General features: G+C 44.2%; 1 protein-coding gene across 2 annotated transcripts in view; it reads right to left on the bottom strand.

Moving 5' to 3' along the window:
- dstyk (dual serine/threonine and tyrosine protein kinase) overlaps positions 1-20839 on the bottom strand; it is a 34115-nt gene that overhangs the window by 5987 nt on the left and 7289 nt on the right. The window contains exons 2-8 of one of the 2 annotated variants that reach the window (XM_080001592.1): positions 17923-18596; positions 12061-12470; positions 4519-5031; positions 3519-3714; positions 1736-1974; positions 1034-1117; positions 732-908 (exon numbers count right to left, since the gene is read on the bottom strand). In XM_080001592.1, the coding sequence (XP_079857718.1) occupies positions 732-908; positions 1034-1117; positions 1736-1974; positions 3519-3714; positions 4519-5031; positions 12061-12470; positions 17923-18115 (1812 nt within the window). In that variant the 5' untranslated portion in view covers positions 18116-18596. Of the gene's footprint in view, positions 1-731; positions 909-1033; positions 1118-1735; positions 1975-3518; positions 3715-4518; positions 5032-12060; positions 12471-17922; positions 18881-20839 lie in introns of those variants that run through there. The other variant, XM_080001591.1, reaches the window with a different exon arrangement.

Here is a 20839-nt window from a genome sequence, read left to right as displayed (position 1 = left end):
GGGGACGGGCCGCGGAGCAGGCAGAGTTATTCCAACTGAGATCCGCCTGGAAATAGGCCACTGAAAGACTTGATGCTGCCGTGAAACAAGTCACAACTACTCAGAAATGCCACAAGCGGCATGAAGAAAAAAAAAGCGTGCAAGTCTAATGAATTACCAGCGCATTTCATTATCGGCGGCGTCCGTCGGAGGCGTTTGCGTTCCGGCACCGCGGCGGTTGAAGGACGAGGTTCAAAGGTGGAAAACCCTGGGAAAGCTGCCCCTGCATCGCCTCAGTACGCGGCGACACCAACCACAAGAAAAAACGAGAATAGACGACGGCTGGGGCGACGCTCACAACATCCCTCCAGGGGAATCGACAGAGTCTGGCGTTTGTTTTTGTTGCAGATCATGGACAAGTGCCTTCAGTGAGGTCCTTTGCAATACTCAATTATGAAGTATTTTTAACATTATCTCCCAAAATATTAGCGCTCTGGCACCAGCTCAATATAACATTCACTGCTCTTCGGCAGATGACACAATGCTGTCCAATGTTACCAATGTCGGCAGTAAATCTCGGGCTTTTTTAAACTACCTAATATAGTCCTCGGGTTAAATTAAGGGAAAATGAGCATAACGATGTTTCTCTGAGAATTAAAGTTAAATGTTAGTTGATATCTCAGTGGAGCCAGATAAAAGGTGAGAAATTAGAACAGGGGAGGGGACGGAATTAAATCAAAATGCACGCTGACCTGCCGCAGGGAGGCGGCGAAGGCCTCGTGGGAGCTGTTGAGCCGCATCCTGAACTGGGAGCAAATGCTGCGCGCCAGTTTGGCCGCGCTCAGGCTCTCTATGGCATCCTGCGCCACCTTGCGCTTCCACTCCGGAGTGATGGAGGGCGGGTTCACAAACGTTATCCTCTGGATTATCTAGGATACGGGCAGAAAGAGAAGGCAAGGCAATCCTGTAATTCAAGGCTCACCGTCACCGTTGGAACTATTTGGTGGCATTCTCCTAAGTCTTTACGCTGGACTTAACGCTGCCCCCTCTTTACCTGTTTGATTTGCTCCCAGACCAGCCTGGTGACTGAAGATCCAGAATGGAAGGTCACCTCCACATGATAAGCAGCGTTTAATATCTGGGACAGATCAAAAGTAAATAGATTTTTATAAATGCAGAAAATAAAAGCAATGACACCATGAGTTTTGTCTGGTGATACTCCCTTTGTACATATACCTTTGTTCAGATATATGCTTCACACCCCACATGTATATTTAAAAACTAAAAGGGAGGTCTATCGGTTCAGCGCTTTGGCATTCATGGCTGAAACCTAAATGTAATTATAAAGGTAGTGAGTTTAATCCATTATTTTACTTATGTCATTTTTACTTAGAACAGAACAGACCTATTTTATACACACACACACACACACACACACACACACACACACACACACACACACACACACACACACACACACACACCTACACACACACACACACACACACACACACACACCTTATTTAATCTATACATCTCCCAAAACATCCCTATATGCCTTCTTGACACAATTGCTAATGCCAACATATTCAGAAACTTCTCGTTCTTTCCTCAGCTTGAAAAAACAAAAATGGCAAAATAAGGGTCATTTTCCTCCAAAGCATCATCACACCGGTTACTTAATATCCTGTGGGCAGATATTTACTCTTATTATAACAGCGTCACATTTTTATCTTTGTCCCAGACCCCGACCCACCTGCTTCAGATGATTGGAGGTGATATTGTGGACAGAGGAATCGATATGGGACTTCTCCAGACTGCTGAGACAGCGCTCCAGGGTTCCTACGAAACTCTCCCTTAAATAGTCCACGGAGCTTATTAGCTTATTGGCCACTGCCTGGTTGAGCCGCACCACGATCAGCTCCTGGATCTGGTGGATGCAGGACTTGATCTCCTTTGAGGTAACAGGCTCTCCACTGGTCATCACAATGATATCTGTGGTTCAGGGGAAATTGAAGAAATTCTGAGCTTCATAACAGGATGGAATCCCCTACAGGTGGCCTGGGCAGTCCTGAGTTCTGTGACTTCTGTGAAACCACGGCATCGACACAAAAGGACCTCCGACAAAGACTGTGATCGGAAAGTGTCACACGTTTCCGAATGGGAAACCATTACAATTACAGACTTTCTTAGGTATTAAAAATACTGTGCAGCCTTTTTGACTATAAGTTAGAGTGTAAGAGATCACTGGGCGGATGTAGTAATCCCTATTAATTCCTCCGCCTTGCAGGGATGATGAAGCATGGTTTGGTCTGGAGCTATTTTGCGTAGCAGACTAGTAAAAGTAATAGCAAAACAAAAAAACAGCATTTTTGTTATTTTCAGCACTTCACCACAATCTGAATGGTTAAACTCCCATGAATGCTAGTTCCATGAAACTAAATAATTCTGACCTAAGTGATGTCTTGTTGCGGCTGAGTCATTAACCAGAGCTGGCAATCCTGTTCCGGCTGTAAACATATTATAGCAGCAGGACACTGTGCAGTCAACTCCACCATTTATAGATTATTTATTCATAGAAAGACCACATTCACCTCCTTTTTGCATTTGATTGCTTGACTATTTCAATTGTTACTATTCTAACAATTTCTAATGCTAATCGTCTGTAGATACCCACCAACAATCACCATCACAAATGATTAATTACTCAAAGTGGACTGGAAAAAGATTACATTTTAAACTTGAAGTAAAAAAAAAACGAGGCTTTAAATGACTCAAATTTGTAACCAACAATATGCTGCCCTTTTAGAATCGAACTTCAGAATGAAGCTGAAGCAGAAACAATGTCACTTTACAGTTGAGAACAAAGCTGTGAGTATACTACTCTGGGCTCGGGGCCAAATACATAGAACAGCTAAGTCCCAAATGTTTGGGTGTCTGGTTGGACAGACTCTGGCGCCAATACAACAAGAAGCAGGACGTGCTGCAAAGATGACAGAAATGCAACAAGTTCATTTCGTTACATGTAATTTGAGGCATGAGGAATATGGCTGAAAACAGGGACTGGGAAGTTCCATTATAATCAAAGAATGCATTGTTCTACTTCTAAGTGTATTAAAATCTCATGTGAGTGAAAGCAGTGAATTGCCTCCCCGTCTCCAGATAGTATTTCTAAATTCTCATATCACAAAAGGCAGATATAAATTATGAAAATTATTAATTATTTAATAATTAATTATATATTATATATATTTATAATAAATAATTATTACAATTATATATATGGAAAAAAAATACAAATTAATATCTGAAGGCCCCAGGGAAAAATTTTATAATTATCACAACCGATAAAAAAATATTTGTCAAGAGGCACATGATGATAAGAGACAAAGCCCCGGTGCCCTCATGACATTTATACTAGTCCAAATGTGGCTCTCCACATTTCTGTAGGATTCCCCAGAAATGTTGGCACAAAAAAATAATAATAATAATTGCGGAAGAGCTGCGGATCATAATTTGGTGAAGGTGGAGACACTGGCCTGTAAACTCCAGGTTTGCAGCGTCCTCCAGCAGCTGCTCTTTCATGCCACAAAGTGTCTCCATGATCATCTCCTTCATCTCCTCCTGCTTGCGGTTGGCGATGGCCATGAGGGAGGTGAACAGCTCGCCCTCCTTCTCCCGGGTGTACTCCAGCCGGCGGGGAGTGATCTGCAGGTCCCGCTGCATGTCGAAAGCCTGCCCGGGGGGGGCAAACGCAGCGTTGTACATGGATCTTGAACATGCAGTTACAAAGAAAGACTTTGAAAGAAAAAAATAAAATAAAATTTAAAAAAAACAGTGTTGGAAGTAGTACTCTTTCTATACCATAAGTATATACTGCAATGCAAGACAACAATGCACTGGTGAAAAGTAAAAGTCACCCATTCAAACATAGGATATAGGTTAGTGGGAAATTCAGGCGTTGCAGCAGCAAAATAACAAACAAACAAAACAGTGCAGTCTGAAAGAGGTACAAATGAAAATGAGATAAGAACATTCAACTAAAGTAAAATTATTCTGATATTAACTGCAGTTTTCACTGCAAGCTGCGTGAGCACCGCGTGTCGATTACGCACATTTGAGTATTTTTCGAGCTAATGCGTAATCACCGGGTGTCATGACATTTCACTGCATATATGTACGACCGTATGTGTATGTATGTGACAAATAATCTCTTGAACTTGAAGTTTCAAAAGTTAAACTACTTCAAGTACTTAAAAATCATAACCTCACGTTTGGATTCGATAAGGCATCCCATCATCAACGCATTTATCTGAAGTGTTGATGATGCTGCTTGACCGGGTTTGGACTCGTCTCAAAAAAATAACCTTTCCCAAAAGCTGATTGTAAAGCTACCTAAAAACATTTCCTACCACTTGCAGACGGGCTGATAAATGCAGGAATAAAAATCGAAATGAAATAAAACACACTATTGGATAAAGTGAAACAAGTAAAAAAAAAAAAATAAAAATAAAAAAAGGTTTGAATAAGGACACCCACCTGATTGATGAACAGATCTAAGCAGCGGCAGTGCACCCCATTGAGCAGATTGGCGGCCTCCACCTGCTGATTGTGAAGCACCTGGCGGGCGAAGGGCACCACCAGCCGATGCAGCCTCTCGAAGGACTCCCCCAGCACGCTCTGGGGTTTGGCCCCTGGCGTGGACGACTGCGCGGGGGCCCCGCAGGGGCAGCTACCCGCAGCGCTGCTCAGGAAGTCGAGGGACAGCAGCTGTTTATGGAGGGCGCTCTTCTCCCTCTCCTTGTCTTTCTCCCTGTCGCAACGGCGACCGGGCTCCGGGGACGCTTCGAGAAGGGTGGCGGGGATTCGGATGAAGCAGATGGGGAAGGGAAGCATCTGTTTGACCTTGTGAAGCTCCACCACCTGCTCCCCGCTCAGGGAGTCCTGGTTGAGGGCGTAGAGGAGGATGGGGATCACGCTGCGTGTGCAGTCGTCCAGAGCCTCCTCGATGGGCTGGACACTCGGACATGGAACCACCATGATCTTTGCTTCCTGAGCAAGAACCGGGAAAAAGGAAAAGATTTCTGTAGTGTAATGCCGGGTTCAGACTACGTGATCCTGGGCTGATTCTCAGCTCGCCGACAGGTTTCTGGAGATCGCAGAGCAAAGTCGTATGGACGGACCACTGGCCCGGAGCCAGGTCGGGTGCCGACAACACCCCGCCAGAAGCGCCAGTCTCGCCGGCGAGGCCCCCGGGGCCCGCCAACACCCCGCGCAAAGGCGAGCCCCGTGATAACGCAACCGGCCAGATGCTCCACCCGGCTACAGGGTGGAGCGTCGCTTCGACGAGCGAAGAGCGCACAGCGTCGACTTCTGGCCGACACCGGGGGGATATCAAGCGGGCTTCATATCTGGTCGGGTCGAGATCGAGTTGGGAGGGACGCAACGAGCTACAGCCAATGAGAGCAGACACGGCGTGAGGGGGAGGGGAGGAGTCGAGAACGAGAGACGGCGTGCACGGTGCAGCGACCAAGAACGTACAACATACCCATTTTACTTTTCATCTAAAGGTTTTTAATCTATTTCTTATTTAAATTCTGCTTTTATTCGTTTTTTTACAGTGATCAAGAATTTAATAAAAAAACAACAACAAAAAAACAAAAAAAAACTGGCCCGCACAACGTATCGCGTCATTTCCTGTGTCAATTCTCACGTGTGTTTTTGTGACAAATGTAGTTTGGAGACCCAACAGACTTGTCAGGGATTGCTCCTGGGGAAAGATCTTGTAAAGTGTGACCCCTGTTGCCCATCAGTCATGTAGCGTGAAACCACAAGACTGCAAGATTCCCCATCACAAGACAGAAAGTTGTGTAGTGTGACGAGTACAGCGATCTTACTGTACTGTTCACACTGACGACTTTGAAAGCCTTGTAGTGTGCTCATGGCATAATATGTTTCTGTGATACTTTACTTTTTTTTTTTGGTAACCTGTGTTGTCAGCATGCTGGCCATACAACACAGAGTATTTGTGCCATTGCATCCAGGACAGAGTTAGTCTGCAAGTGGAGTTCAACTTCTCAACCTGCAATGCAACACTTTATTCATTCTCAATAAAGTGAACTGCTGCAATAACTCTGTCCTGTGGACGAGCTGTAGGACGACAAGAGCACAGCTTGTTGTTACACAGAACCACCACCAACCCCCCTCTTTGGAGAACCATCTTACCATGTTTGGGTCTATAAACAACTAATGATCATTACTACTCCAAGAGGAGGAGAGTCACCACGAGTGAGACAAATAAACATAGAAGCAAACAACATGTACCTGGAAAAACATAACCATAGAAACATCAGACGACAACATGTATCGACAAAACAGAGTTAATTAAGTCCAGGAAAACTGGAACAGCAGCTCGGCACCTGGACTCCTCCTGTGAGAGCTATGGCAGTAAAGGAGGGAGAGAAGGAGTGGGATGTAATCAGGAGGGTGTTGAGGGGTGTGTCCAAGCAGGTGCTGGTGTGTGTGTGTTTGTGTGTGTGTGTGCGTGTGCGCACACGGCACTTGTCACAATTAGTTCTGGTGTATGAGGTCAGAATTATATGATGGCGCCCACAAGCATGGGAAAAGGCTCCACAGCCACCCCAGAGTCCTGCAGCCGCATAGACACCGTGAAGGCAGCAAAGCTCCTTAGCACCCTGCCCTGCAGCCACAGAAGACGCCCCAGTCCCCAGAGAAGCCGGGAGCCCGCAAAGCACGGCCCCAAGGAGCATAAACCAGCCCCAGATGGCACGAGGAGACCCTGCACCCCTAAAGCGTACACATAAAACCCTACCCCACGTGCAGGCATAAGATGCACTGGCAAGCGCAGAAATCTGGCCACCGGTGCCAGGCACAGACCACTGACCCAGAGCCAGGTCCCGTGCCGACAACGCCAACGCCCCCAGGCCCATCAACGCCCCGCGCAAAGGCCAGGCCAACGATACCGCAACCGGCCGGATGCTCCACCCGGCCACAGGGTGGGGCATCTGATACTTCACTTCAGATGCCTCAAAATGTATTTTTGGGAAGAAATTTAGAAATTAAAAATTTAGTTGGAAAGGAATTTAGTCCAAATTTGAATTACTTGTTAAAGGAAAAATCAACATTTAAAGATTCAATAACATACAAACATGTTGTTTTTGGACAAGATTCAAAAAAAGGCAACATATATCACATAGCACTTCTATTTGTGAACACAAAGTGGCACGCAAACATTGACGTTGGTCTTGGGAAAATCTAGCAAGGGGCACAAAATGACAAGCAAAAAAGATTTACTCTGCCTTTGATAAATGGCAACACCAACAAAACTAGAATTGGAGAAATCGTGAGAGGGAGTCAGTGAGATGGGGATGAAAAAGAGAAAATAAACCGGAGAAATGACTAACACAGCCACACAAAGGAGACAGTCAGTCCTGTCTCCAAGAAACAAGAGCGGAGCCCAACTGAGCAGTCTCTTTGGAACAGAGATAGCCTGAAAACATTTGTTCACAACCAATCAAACTAAAGTCAATGTCGGATTTGCCTCAATGCAGTCCATTCCCAACACCATGCCTTTGATATAAGGCCCTGCGCTGAACTGCAAGTGCGCATCTCCAATGCCGCAATGCACTGTTTATGTTTATCTGTTGGTCGTGGTTGACTGCGTATTTTGACTGAAAACTAGCTCAAGCAGACTTGGAAAGAAAAACATAAATGCAAATTTGAAATGGACACACTAACATCTCAGCCTTCTGTTAATAAGCAGAGTGTCCTGTGTGGCCTCCAGGATGCGTTGACAGTGAGCGATCACGCTTAATTATGCAGCTCAAAAGCATTGCAGAAATTTGACGGGGGGTTAATAATGCCATTTTTGTCTTCTGTGTTACTCTTTGCTTGAAGTGAGCGAGATGCACTGGCAAACGCTGAAATGAAGGAGAAGAGTAATTAGCAAGTTGCCTCTTTTTATCCCTTGGCCTCTGAAGCAGGGTGCTGCGATTGTGACAGAGCTGTGTGAATATCACAGTGACTGGAGAGAGGTTCCCTGCCCTGCTTTCACCCCCCCCAATCGCAAACAAGTTTAACTCTATAGTTCATCAAAGAAAACAACATCAACCACTGAAACTGGAACTGCATTTAATTTAGAGAACTACTCCCTGATAGAAGCAAGTTTGTTTATTGATTTATCTTTATTAACGTAATCTTTGAACTTTTTTCAAAACAAATTAACAGCATAATGTAAAAAATTTGACTTGATTCAAACCAAGCCCCGGTAAAATGAGATGGTACAAAAATGTAATTTTAAATAAACTTTTCAAGACATTAGAGGCAAGCTGGAAAAAGATATTTTCCATCAGCACACCTCACTCATGATCTGAGTTTGTGCTTCATTAATGATAAAATGGAGACAAGACATCAAGACAACAAATATGGCCTTCTGGTGACACGAGCAAACACTGTCCTGGAACCATGGAAACTTTATCACAGCAAAGGGTTTGGGATTTTTTGGCCTGGTCATGTGAATCGCACCAGACCATTACGTAAAGGGGGGTGGGCGGGCGAGGAGACCTAACCAATGCTAGGCCTATTTTCTGAAAGCATCTGAACCTTGGCTTGAATGGTGACCCGCTAAGACTACTTAGTCCAACGGATTAAACACCATTTTCCACGTTTCACACATGACAAGGAATGGCTGCGATTACCAACCCTCGACAAATCAGCTAATCCTAGGAGATAGGCCGAACATTGGGCCCCATTGGCTGAAGACCAGCTTGATGCAACAGCTATGTGCACTGCAGAAGATCTCGCACCCCCAACGCAATATCCGTACCAACGTGAGCCTGTTCGATACGAGTGCTCGAAACTTGAACGGGGACAAAGCCACTTCTAGAACCCCCCCCCCGTGGAATTTAATCACTTATTGTTAATTTGTTTGCAGTCCCCACCAGATGCCAGGGTGGGAGGCTGTTCAGCCAGATCATATCTGATTGAGAACAATTTAGTCAAGGGGTCAATCCTCTGTTGCCCACTGGGTTTGCGCCCCATCATTACAGCAGGGATCTTGTTCAAGGACATTTCAACACTTAGTCCTATAGAGGAATAAAAGATGCCGCCCACAGAGACAAATATCAGCCAATGCTCTCACAAAATAATGGGCAAAATTCCTCCTTTTGACCAGTCTCACTGGAACAAAGTCAAAAAATGAAATAAAAAAAATGCAGCTACAGCTGTTATTTGTTACATGTGGTATTTCAATTTAGTCATGAACTGCTAGATGCCACTGTCAAATAATTCAATGCCAAAGGGAGAATAACACTGCAGCAATAGAACAGGGACAGTAAGAGCCTTAACTTCCACCTGAGGCAGGGTATTATTTATTATTTGTAATAATAATAATAATAATAATAATAATAATAATAATTATTATTATTATTATTATTAATATTATTATTATTATTATTATAGCTGCAGGCATCAATGCACGGGGCCATGTTAGTCACAAATTACAGTTTTCCGAGTTCACATGAAACACAGAATTACTTCCTATCGAGCCGAATAACCATCTTCCGAGTTCTCATGGAACGCAGCATCAGCTCCCTCTCGTCTCGACCCGCCGCAGATCCTGGTCGCAGCAACAATGACAAACCAATGAAGTCTAGACTGCAGCGCCCCTCACCCCATGCCAGAGCCCCCCACAGCCACAACCTGCACATATTAAACAAATTGAATGATTATGTCACAAAGCTCCCTGCGTCACCAGCGCAGCCCGCCCCGCTCTGCCCACATTCGGCTACTTCTGGTATACTGGCACATTTTTTTCCACTAATTCCTGCTCCAAATATCGATCGATGTGGATCAAACTGGACCACAAAATGTCTGAACTGCCCCGAATCCAACGACACTTCATTCGTGTCCGTGAGTTTGGCGGCTGCTGTGACACTTTGAGCCGGAAAAATGCCCAGGAGAAAAATAAAAATATGAACAAAGACAATAGCGTCCCAGTCCTGCGGGCTGGACCCCTAATAATAATAATAATAATAATAATAATAATAATAATAATAATGATAATGATAATAGTAGCTGCAGGCAGCAATACTAATGGTCCAGGGTGTGTGCAGTGGCTCTTTGTTCTCTTTGGTGTGTTGTGACTGCAGAAGTTCATTTGTTCTGGCCTTGTTACAGTGTCATTCTATGATCGGACGGTGTTTATGGCTGTGGGTGGGTTTCCTACACCACAACTAACGGCAGTAATCATTCTGGAGGAGGGCTGGATGATTATGGCTGAAATGATGATTAATCCATTTTGGGGAACAGAATTATAATATGGCACTTTGTAAATCAACAGAAAACTGCCTTTACAATAATAAAGTATTCTTTAAATAAACAAACATTAGAATAAACTAAGGTAAGTGGTTTAACTGACTTCAAATGTAGGGGGGTGATGATGGGGATGGTAGCTCAGGCGGTAGAGCTGGTGGTCTAGTGATCTAAAGGTTGCTGGTTGGATCCCAGGCTCCTCCTGCTAGCATGCTGTAGTGTCCTTGAGCAAGACACTTAACCCCTAATTGCTCCTGATGGCTGCGTCCGTCGGTGTTGTCGCTTTGGAGAAAAGCGTCTGCTAAATGACTAAATGTAAATGTAATGTAAATGTAGAGGATATATAATTAAATAAATTGTGTGTAGTGGGCTACATATTTTTGTTGTAATTGTGACAAATCTTTAGGGCATCTGGAAGGGAACCCAAAAACCAAAATAAATAAATAAATAATTAAAATATTTCTAAACACATACACAATAAATACATGTTCCTTGAATTGTGTAACTGCTTATGGTTATTGTTACCAGTAATTATAATTCAGGTAGTTGGAATACATTGATACAGTATCTCTGGTATGTCTATCAATTCTGACAGTGGCGCTATTGGGTTTTTATTTTGTAGAACTTACTCTGATCCATGTCAGTTTTCCTAAGAAGCGTATATATTAATGATGTTTAATATGCTTTGTTTAATCCAATTGTCTTCTGGTAATACTTCTGATAAAAATACTAACTACATTTCTTTCAAACATAATAAAGGTTAATCGTAATAAAATAATACCTGTGACTTTGTAAGTTTGTATGGTTAAGAGGTTGTATCTTATATTACCAATATTTAAAGTCCAATCGCGATTCGCAACAACAGTATATCTGTCACGTGATTTGTATACTCCGTCATCTTGCGCACGCACACTGTGCGCGGCTCCATCTTTGTGAGGTTGCGATTGTTGATCACAAACTTCATCCACAATATTGAACCCGGACCACACAGTACTGATCTGGATGAAACACGAACAACGCCATGTTGTCAGATTGTCTGTGGGCTCGTCAGATCCATGACATCCATAAAGTTCTGACGGCATGTTACATCTGCACGTGTCGCCATCTTGGTGACTCCTGATTGTTGACCAGTCACTAGGCTGCAATGCTATCATGCGACCTGTGCTCGCCGTCATTGTGCAAATACAGTTTTTTACTAAATGATTCTACAATTACGGACCGATCTGGATCAAACTTGGCTGACGCCATGTCGGGTCTGCCCCAATACACATTTTATTCATCTTGTCTGTGAGTGCGGTGGATTCATGACATCCACTGGCTACTGCCATGAGTTTTTTCCCCTTTCGGGCTTGACCCCTAATAATCTTTATAGCACCTTTCATACAAAATTTGCAGCTCAAAGTGCTTTACGGACATTTAGGAACTTATTATTTAAAGTGAATGAACAGCACATTTGAGAGTAAAACAAAAAAATAAAAATGAATAAACAAAAGTACAACATCATGGTATATGATGGTTCACTTGAATGCCTTGACAAAATGACAACAAATAACTAAAACTATCATTCCTTTCCACAACAAGCCATCGAAAGAATACAAAATGCAAAAACCCCATTTCAATTACAATGCAAAAGGCCTCACCTCCTGGCATAAGAGTTACTATTCACTCACTCCTGAATTTCCCAACCGGGGAAAAATAAAAATATGCATGGACTGTATATTGTTAACCTGACCCATGAGTTGAACCTACCTGCAGCAGTGGGTGGTGTAGTGTGATCTCCAGCTCGGCTAGCCTGTGAGCTGGGTCCTCACACTCCTCCTGGATCTCTAGGTCCTCCCGAGGCACAGTGTCCCAGCGCCCACAGTTCGCTGCCAGCTGGTGCACCAGCTCATACTGGCCAGGCAGCGCGAGGCTGAGCCGTGTCTGCCTCCCGTGGGTGAAGCACAACTTCCTCCTCTTGCAAACAGTTACCTGGACCCCTTCACAGGCCTCTCCAGCCTCAGGGCCCAATGGTAAAAGTCTCTCACCCAGGAGGCAGTTGAGCAGCTGGTAGCGGGCAGTACAGTCCTGGCCGAGAACCAGGATGTAAGGAGTAGCACCAACAGTATTACGTAGGAACTCTTCCTCATGACTTGGAAAAGAGATGCAGCTTAGCTGGCCTAAGGGGGGGGGGAAAAGACAGACATCAGAAAAAAAAGGGTGGGGTATAACTAGTGTTCCGCTCCTCTTTCACTCAGCTTTGAGGCTGGGCCTCACACTCACACTCACACTCTAGGGCTGGGTATTGGTACTCAATACCTTTAAGGTATCGATTGAAATATATGCCAATACCAAGCAGTATCATAACTTCTCCAGTCAAAACACACCTGCATTCAAATTTTTGCACCCACATATAGAAAAAAAAAAAAAAAAGACTATTTGCATGGTTTTATTGCAGCTAATCACCACAAGCATTCTTTGATTTAATGAGACGCTGGATTGGCCCACCACTGCAGCAGCTACAAGCCAGCCAATCACTGCGAGCGTTCTTGGATTGAATGCGAGGTGTGATTGGCTCACTACCACAGCTGCAGCTACACCAGGCTGTTCAAGGATAGGTTCACATTTTTTAAAGTCTGTCCATGATTATCCTGAGTTATTAATAGGAAGCACTGTGGTAGACAGAAACTAGTGGCCACAGGCAGCATGAGCGTAGAGGATATATACACATTAGTGGATTGCATTATGTTTTTGTTTACGAAAAAAACCAAATAACTTTTTGAGGGGGATTTTTTATGTTATCTTGAGTTTTGAAAGAAGATTGTGTCGTCAGCATGGAAAGGGAGTTGACAGTGCTAAGTTCAAAATGATCACACACACACACACACACACACACACACACACACACACACACACACACACACACACACACACACACACACACACACACACACACACACACACACACACACACACACACACACACACACACACACACACACACACACACACGACTGCGCTGGCTGGAGAATATTCTTCAACTCCAACAAGTTTTCAAGTAGTGAACTAACATGTGATTATAAATTGTGGCTCACTGGTCACGCCGCCGTCATGCAGAGGAAACACCTGAGATACTTTCCAATTTGGGCAAATTCTATCCTTTGTTAACGTCAAATGCAAATGAAACGGGCACTAAGGCGCAGAAAGCATAGTTTCAAATCTTTTTTCCCCCCCGAGGATTCCCTTGTGTTTAACTGTGACGGGGCATGATCGCTTTCTGTGCATGTGACAGGTCTGAGCAAACACAGAAAGCAGAGTATTGGTATAAGACCTTTTCAGCTTGGACAAAACCCTCCAAAAAAACATTAACAGAAAGAGATTAGATGGTTGTTCATTGTTTCCTTAGATATATTCTAATATTAGGCAGGGGCTGCAAAAGGGTTTGACGACACAGGAATGGGAGAGTTACCTTTCAACTTGATGGAACTTTCGACTACGATGAATATAAAGCATTGTTTTCAGGCGAGATACTAAATCGTAAACATCGTATGTGTCACTGTGTTGTAACAAGCCACTCCCAAGGCCTGCGAACGCCAAACTACCACACCCTGAATGTGGCTTCAAAAGCGGACACTCCACTGAAACAGCCCTGTTGTCTGTGACGGAGGCCTTAAAAACTGCTGCCCAATCCTCGGTTCTCATTCTGCTTGACTTATCAGCTGCTTTAGACACAGTCAACCACAGCATACTCCTGTCCATACTCAAGTATGGGCGTCTCTGGCAGTGCACTTTCCTGGTTCGAATCTTACCTCACTGGGCGTTCAGTGTGACATGGCGAGGCCAGCTGTCTGTGCCTCAGCACCTCACCACAGGGGTGCCCCAAGGCTCTGTGCTGGGACCTCTCCTCTTCGCCATATACACCACCTCGCTGGGCCCGATCATCCGCTCCACGGTTTTTCATATCCCTGCTATGAGGATGATACTCAACTCGATCTTTGTTTCCTGCCCGACGACCCCACTGTCTCGACGTGGATCTCGGATTGCCTCGCTGACACATCCACGTGGATGAAGGATTACCATCTTCAACTAAACATGGCAAAGACGGAGCTGTTGGTCTTCCCGGCCAAACAAGGTATTTATCACAACATTGATATCAAAATTGACTCTTTACCTCCTGCTCCTACCAAGGCTGCAAGGAATCTAGGTGTCATTATCGATGACCAACTGACATTCTCCGACCATGTTGTCGCCGTCTCTCGGTCCTGCCGCTTCACACTATTCAACATCCGAAAAGTCAGGCCGTACCTGACCCAATATGCCACTCAACTGCTGCTACAAACCTTGGTGATTTCCCTCCTCGACTACTGCAACGCTCTCTTAACAGGCTTGCTGGCTTGTGCGGCGAAGCCGCTGCAGATGATACAGAATGCGGTGGTGCGACTGGTGCTCAACCAGCCAAAGAGGGCACACGTTACTCCGCTACTCATCCAGCTCCACTGGTTACCTGTAGCCGCTTGGTTACCTGTAGCCGCTGGCGTCAAGTTCAAGTCTCTGATGCTTGCCTACAGCGTGATTGTTGGGAACGCTCCCACTTACTTAAATGCTCTTGTAAGAGCACAGGTATTTGTTTATTCTCATTTGTAGTTCCACGTTGGTGGAACGAGCTGCCAACAACCACCAGAGCAGGGACCTCCCTCTCTGTCTTTGAGAAGCACTTGAAGACCCAGCTCTTCAGAGAGTACCTCCTCTCCTAACTTACAAGTACTTAGCACTACCTAGCAGTATTTATTTATTGTTACACTAATGTTTCTGTTGCAATGTAGCTTGATTGTTATTCTCCCTTGTAAGTCGCTTTGGATAAAAGCGTCTGCTAAATGACTAAATGACTAAATGTAAAATGAATGACATCCTGAATGGATTCATTTGATTTCAAATTCATATTTCAAGGACAAATTAATAAACCAGGTGTTATAAACCAGGGAGCTACAAATGGCTCGCTTCAAAACATGTTATTTAAGGGTAAACCTTCCGTGCACGCGGGTAGTTTTTAACATGACGTGATGAGCTTCAGCCACATCAATCTTGTGTGTAATGGAATCATTTTTACAGAAAATCCCAGGAAGGAGTGGGGGGGTTCATTTTTAAAGATTTAATCGTTTTCAAGAACCTAGCTCCATTACTATAACGCTGTGACGGTTGCTGTGCTATCTACAGTTCTGCCAGTCTGCCGCAGAGCCAGTCAATTGTTTTGGCGTGGGCCATACTTTGGTTCTATTGGGAATGGCTAAAGAGCTCAAAAAGAACAACCATATGTGGTTGATATTTGGCACAGTCTGTTGAACAACGATCACTGATGTCTTGTGCTGGCAAATTACAGAATCATGGGGTTTGTTTGTTTCATATTTGCTCTGGTTGGCTTTGATATCAACTGAGAAAGGTTTAATGAAGAACAAAGCTCTTGGAGCTTGTCTGAGTTGCTACTTAACCAATGAAGGTAAAGACAACCCATAATAAGAAAATTAGAGGATACATATATGGACCATGTCCCCTCTCCCCAAAAGCTCCACTATATTGCTCGATGACGGAGGTAAATGTGGATAACACCCACAACTCTCCCCCAAAACATATACAATGCAAAATGCTAATCCAGCCTGAACAAGAACTCAGTCTGTGTACAGTTAAAATCTTTCCATAAATCAGAAATGTTTCCCTGAATTATTAGAAGGCGGTTCAGGGTTCTGAAGTCTCTCATCGTGACTAAAGGATGAGAACTCAATGGCCACGCTTTCAAGGTTTCTCAAACTTAAAGGAAAAAAAAAAAAAACATGTCTCCACAGAGCTTCAGTTGGTACAATAATCATTTAAAGTCCCTGTAAAGGGAAAAAAAGAGATGTCTTCTGAGTTTGTCACACCACAGAAAAATGTGTTATTAACCACCCAGCCACATTTGAAAGATTGAAAAAAAATAATCACCAAGCAAGTATATAAAATTAGGTTTCAAAATCATGGAAAAAAAGGGCAGTACCCTCTGCTTGTGAAACGCTGGGCTTGTCCGCTGAAGGCGCTGAAGGCACGCCCAACCACGTTAATCGTGTTAATTCGCTTACATTGGAGTAAATTCCATGTTTAAATGTGCAATTTGAGCTCCTGTCTCCCTCTCCCTTCACATTTTTTCCAGTGAGTGCTGGGGCCCGGAAGCACCCGCAGGATCAGCACCAACACTTAGCATGAGTTAACGCTCTCCGGGTTTATTCCCAAAACAGTGTTTTATCCCAAACTCTGGGCATTAGTTCAGCCTATTTCACCACTGTCACACCTCTGAATTCAACCTGGTGGGGCCAAGTATGACCACTCCACGTCATAGAGTCATGATTTAAGCCGGCCCAAAAGATCCGGACCATAAAAATTGGTCAGTTTAACAAATAATAAACAGTTTAACGGTCTAACTTGACAATTCAGTATTACATCATCCAGTCTTTTCACATATTTTCAGCAATTACCCTCTAACATGGATAATGTGTTTAGATACAAATCACTGAATTCACTTTACAGAGACTTGAAATCCCCTCAATTATTTTCTGTCTTTTTTCCTTTTTTTGTTGCATTTCAACTTTCAACACTTCACACGCAGTGTTGTAACTCGTACCAAAATAATCCTCTTACTGATAAACATATATTATGAACTACCATATACAGAAAACAGCCAAATTATCTTTATTATTACCTTAAGAAAGAAAACCCAAGATACTTAAACCTCCTCTGAGCGTAACACTCAGAATAAAGATTTTAAACCTGGCATCTCGGCCATTCCATCCTGGTCCCGCCCTGGAAGGTGAAGTACAACAGAGGGACCAACCCACAGCCTGATTATTCGAGGATAATGGCCATAATCCTGAATGATGCTGAGTCAGGGTCTAAATTATTCATACAACCGGGATGTAAGTGACGGTTTACTATTCTTTTAACCCTGTCTCCCAATGTCTATATGAGGTTAAATTAGATTCAACTACTTGTCTGGTCTTGTAAAACTCAGCTGTGGACGAGCATGACACGTTGAAGCAGTGTAAGGCATGACCAGCGTCAACAAGGGACTCCTTCATGACTTCAACACATCATGCAATTGCGACACATTTTTTTTTTTGATAAATGTCTCGTCTGTGGGAAATCGGTCTGATACAAAAACGTGACATAAAAAGGCAAACCCACACCGTCCACTGTCATCTAGTGACAGCAAGCGCAGCCAAACTCGAAGCAGAAAGGGGTCTTTGGAATGTCTTGCGGACAGAATGCAAACGCCTAAAGCAGGCTCTGCTGCGGGGCGTTCCCACTGTGCATGTGAGCAAATCTCAACATATTTGGTGCAATAAACCTGATCATGCTGCTGAGGGCTTTAACCTCTCCTCTCTCTGCAGCACAAACTGCATGCATTGTGTTGAGAAAAAAAAAACAAAAAACACACACACACACACACACACACACACACACACACACACACCACTATAATAATACACGACTTCATAGGTTGAAACACACTTGTTTTTGTTTGTTTGAGGGTACAAGAGGGTAAAGCAGGGCTGTCGAGTCGCCCGCTGCCCCATTCGGGGTGGGGGTCTCGGGGGGGGGGGGGCTCACCTGCTTCCAGCGACGCGGCGTCGGAGTTGACGGCGGACGCGCACGCGTTGCTGTAGTTCTGCCTTATCTCCCGGAAGAACGCGTTGGTCTCCTTCAGGTTCTTCCTCAGCTGGATGGAGTGCTTGTTGTAGCTGTTGAATATCCGCGTCAGCTCCCGGGCCAGCGGGGTGCTCTTCTGGAGGTTCCCCTCCATGGCCGCGGCGGAAACTGGCGGATCTTTGGGCAGGAGGAGGAGGAGGAGGAGGAGGAGGAGGAGAAAGTAAATGGAATTAAAAAAAAAAAAAAAAAAAAAAAGAGCTTCTTCCAGGCAGAACGACTGTCTGACGCCCCGAGCGGGAATCAACGCACCGAGCGTCCGGTGCTCGCGGTCGACCCGCTCCGCGCCAGCGATGCGCGCATTGGGAAAGTGTTTTTTTTGGGGGGGGGGTGAATAAAGTGTGAGCGGTCGGGACCCCCGGGGATCTCCTCGGGCGTGTGTGCGTGCGTGTGAAAGCCCGCGCTCACTTTCCTGCGCCGGTGTTTGCGGGATGCCCGCTAACCCCGTGGATCAGCCGCCGGCGTGGACTCCGGGGCGACACTCGGGAGAGAGAGCGAGAACAATGTCGCCGCTGTCCCCCCGGTGGTTGTCGTCTCTCTCCCTCTTTCCGCTCGGCGAAGCAGCTTTTTTTCTTTTTCTCTCCTTCCTTTCCTTTTTAAAGTGGGATGACACCTCGGAGCTCGGGGTGTCCGGCTTACGGAGAGCGGTCTAAACCCTCCGGGGCTCCGTCCAGCGGCGCGACTAGCCAGCGGTCGTCCCTGGCCCAAGCCTCGGCCTGGCAGGCAACCATGCCCGGTCTCCGCGCGCCGTCCCAGCGGAGGCGCTTTAAGAAGAAAACGGTAAAAAAAAAAAAATCAAAACAACAACAAAAAAAAAAAAAAAGAACAACCGCAACTTCAGCGCTTCCTCGAGGGCCGATGACAAACGGCGTCCTCCCCGGGTGGCGTCGGTCCGGAGCCGGGAGACATGTCCAGCCCGCGGAGGAAGCGGCGTCCGAATCACGGGCGGGTCGTCGCAGAAATCGGTGCAGAACCGAGAACTGAACACTTCTTCTGGGGGTGGAGGAGGTGGAGGAGGAGGGCGGGGGCCGGGCCGCGGGGGCCGCTGGGAAACGTAGTCTCGGCGGGGCGCGTTGGCCTCAGGCGGAAGGAAAACATGAGCAGGAGCCTCCACATGATCGACAACAAGAAGAAATGCAAGAAAACTGATGTGATATTAATACTGATGTGATATTAATACTGATGTGATGATAATAATACTGATGTGATATTAATACTGATGTGATATTAAAACTGATGTGATATTAATACTGATGTGATATTAAAACTGATGTGATAATAATACTGATGTGATATTAATACTGATGTGATGTTAATACTGATGTGATATTAATACTGATGTGATATTAAAACTGATGTGATAATAATACTGATGTGATATTAATACTGATGTGATATTAATACTGATGTGATGATAATAATACTAATGTGATATTAATACTGATGTGATATTAAAACTGATGTGATATTAATACTGATGTGATATTAATACTGATGTGATAATAATACTGATGTGATATTAAAACTGATGTGATATTAATACTGATGTGATATTAAAACTGATGTGATAATAATACTGATGTGATATTAATACTGATGTGATGTTAATACTGATGTGATATTAAAACTGATGTGATAATAATACTGATGTGATATTAATACTGATGTGATGTTAATACTGATGTGATATTAAAACTGATGTGATATTAATACTGATGTGATATTAATACTGATGTGATATTAAAACTGATGTGATAATAATACTGATGTAATAGTAATACTGATGTGATAATAATACTGATGTGATAATAATACTGATGTGATAATAATACTGATGTGATATTGACGCTGGTTGTGACGCGTTCAGTGTTTTTTAGGGGCAGACGCCCTTCAAACTCCCAAAAAGTGACAGCTCCCCCTTGTGGCGGAGATGCCGCACGACATAAACAACAGCATCCGCAGTGTGCGTCGGTCGTGAGGCCGCTTCTGTCCGAGCCGCTTCCCGACCCTTGACGGGAGCCCAGTGACCGTTTTCGGCCTCACAAACTCGAAGGTTTACGTGCGCGAATGATCCCTTGGTCGCTTGTTTTCCTTCATCTGACGCCGGTTGGATCACATTCAGTGAGCACAAACCCATCTCTGATAGACGGACGGACGGACAGATCTAAACCGCTAGTTGGATCACATACATTTTGTTTAAACCCATCATTGAAGATGAATGCTGAGCTTTCATCGATGTGTTCATCTAGTTTTTTTAATTTTATATTTTACTTCTAAAGGTTTTTATTTTTATTTTTGGACATTTTTGTATTTAATTTATGTTTCATTCAATTACCATTGTAGTCTGAGAGCTGAAAACGCCTTGTTCAGATAAATTAACAATGACTTGGTCACTGAGCCTATACATGTGAGAGTTGGTTGTTTTCCATGGCCTAAAAGATAGATAGAGAGACGGAAAGACAGACAGACAGACAGACAGACAGACAGACAGATAGATATATAGATGGACATTTTGTTTACATCCATCTTTGAAGGAGCCTCTGAAGATGAATGCTGAGCTTTCAGCTAATGTGTTTATCTATTATTATCGTTTTATTAATTTTATTATTTTTTTCTTTTTACCTGTTTTTATTATTTTATGTTCCATTCAGTTACACTTGTAGTGGTGTGGTTGCCACAATCCTGTGTTTATTTTGACTGTAAACTGAACCTGTTTGTTTGCTGCCGATTTTCTACTGACATTGTTTGTATTATAAATCTAAGAGTCCGGTCTGGTAATCCTACTGACTGTAGGTGGACCTCGACAATGACGATACGCCAA

The sequence above is a fragment of the Zeus faber genome, assembly GCF_960531495.2.
Source record: "Zeus faber genome assembly, chromosome: 5".
Lineage (NCBI taxonomy): Eukaryota > Metazoa > Chordata > Actinopteri > Zeiformes > Zeidae > Zeus > Zeus faber.
The sequence above is the reverse complement of the archived record's forward strand: the minus strand, read 5'-3'. Positions and strand labels throughout refer to the sequence as shown.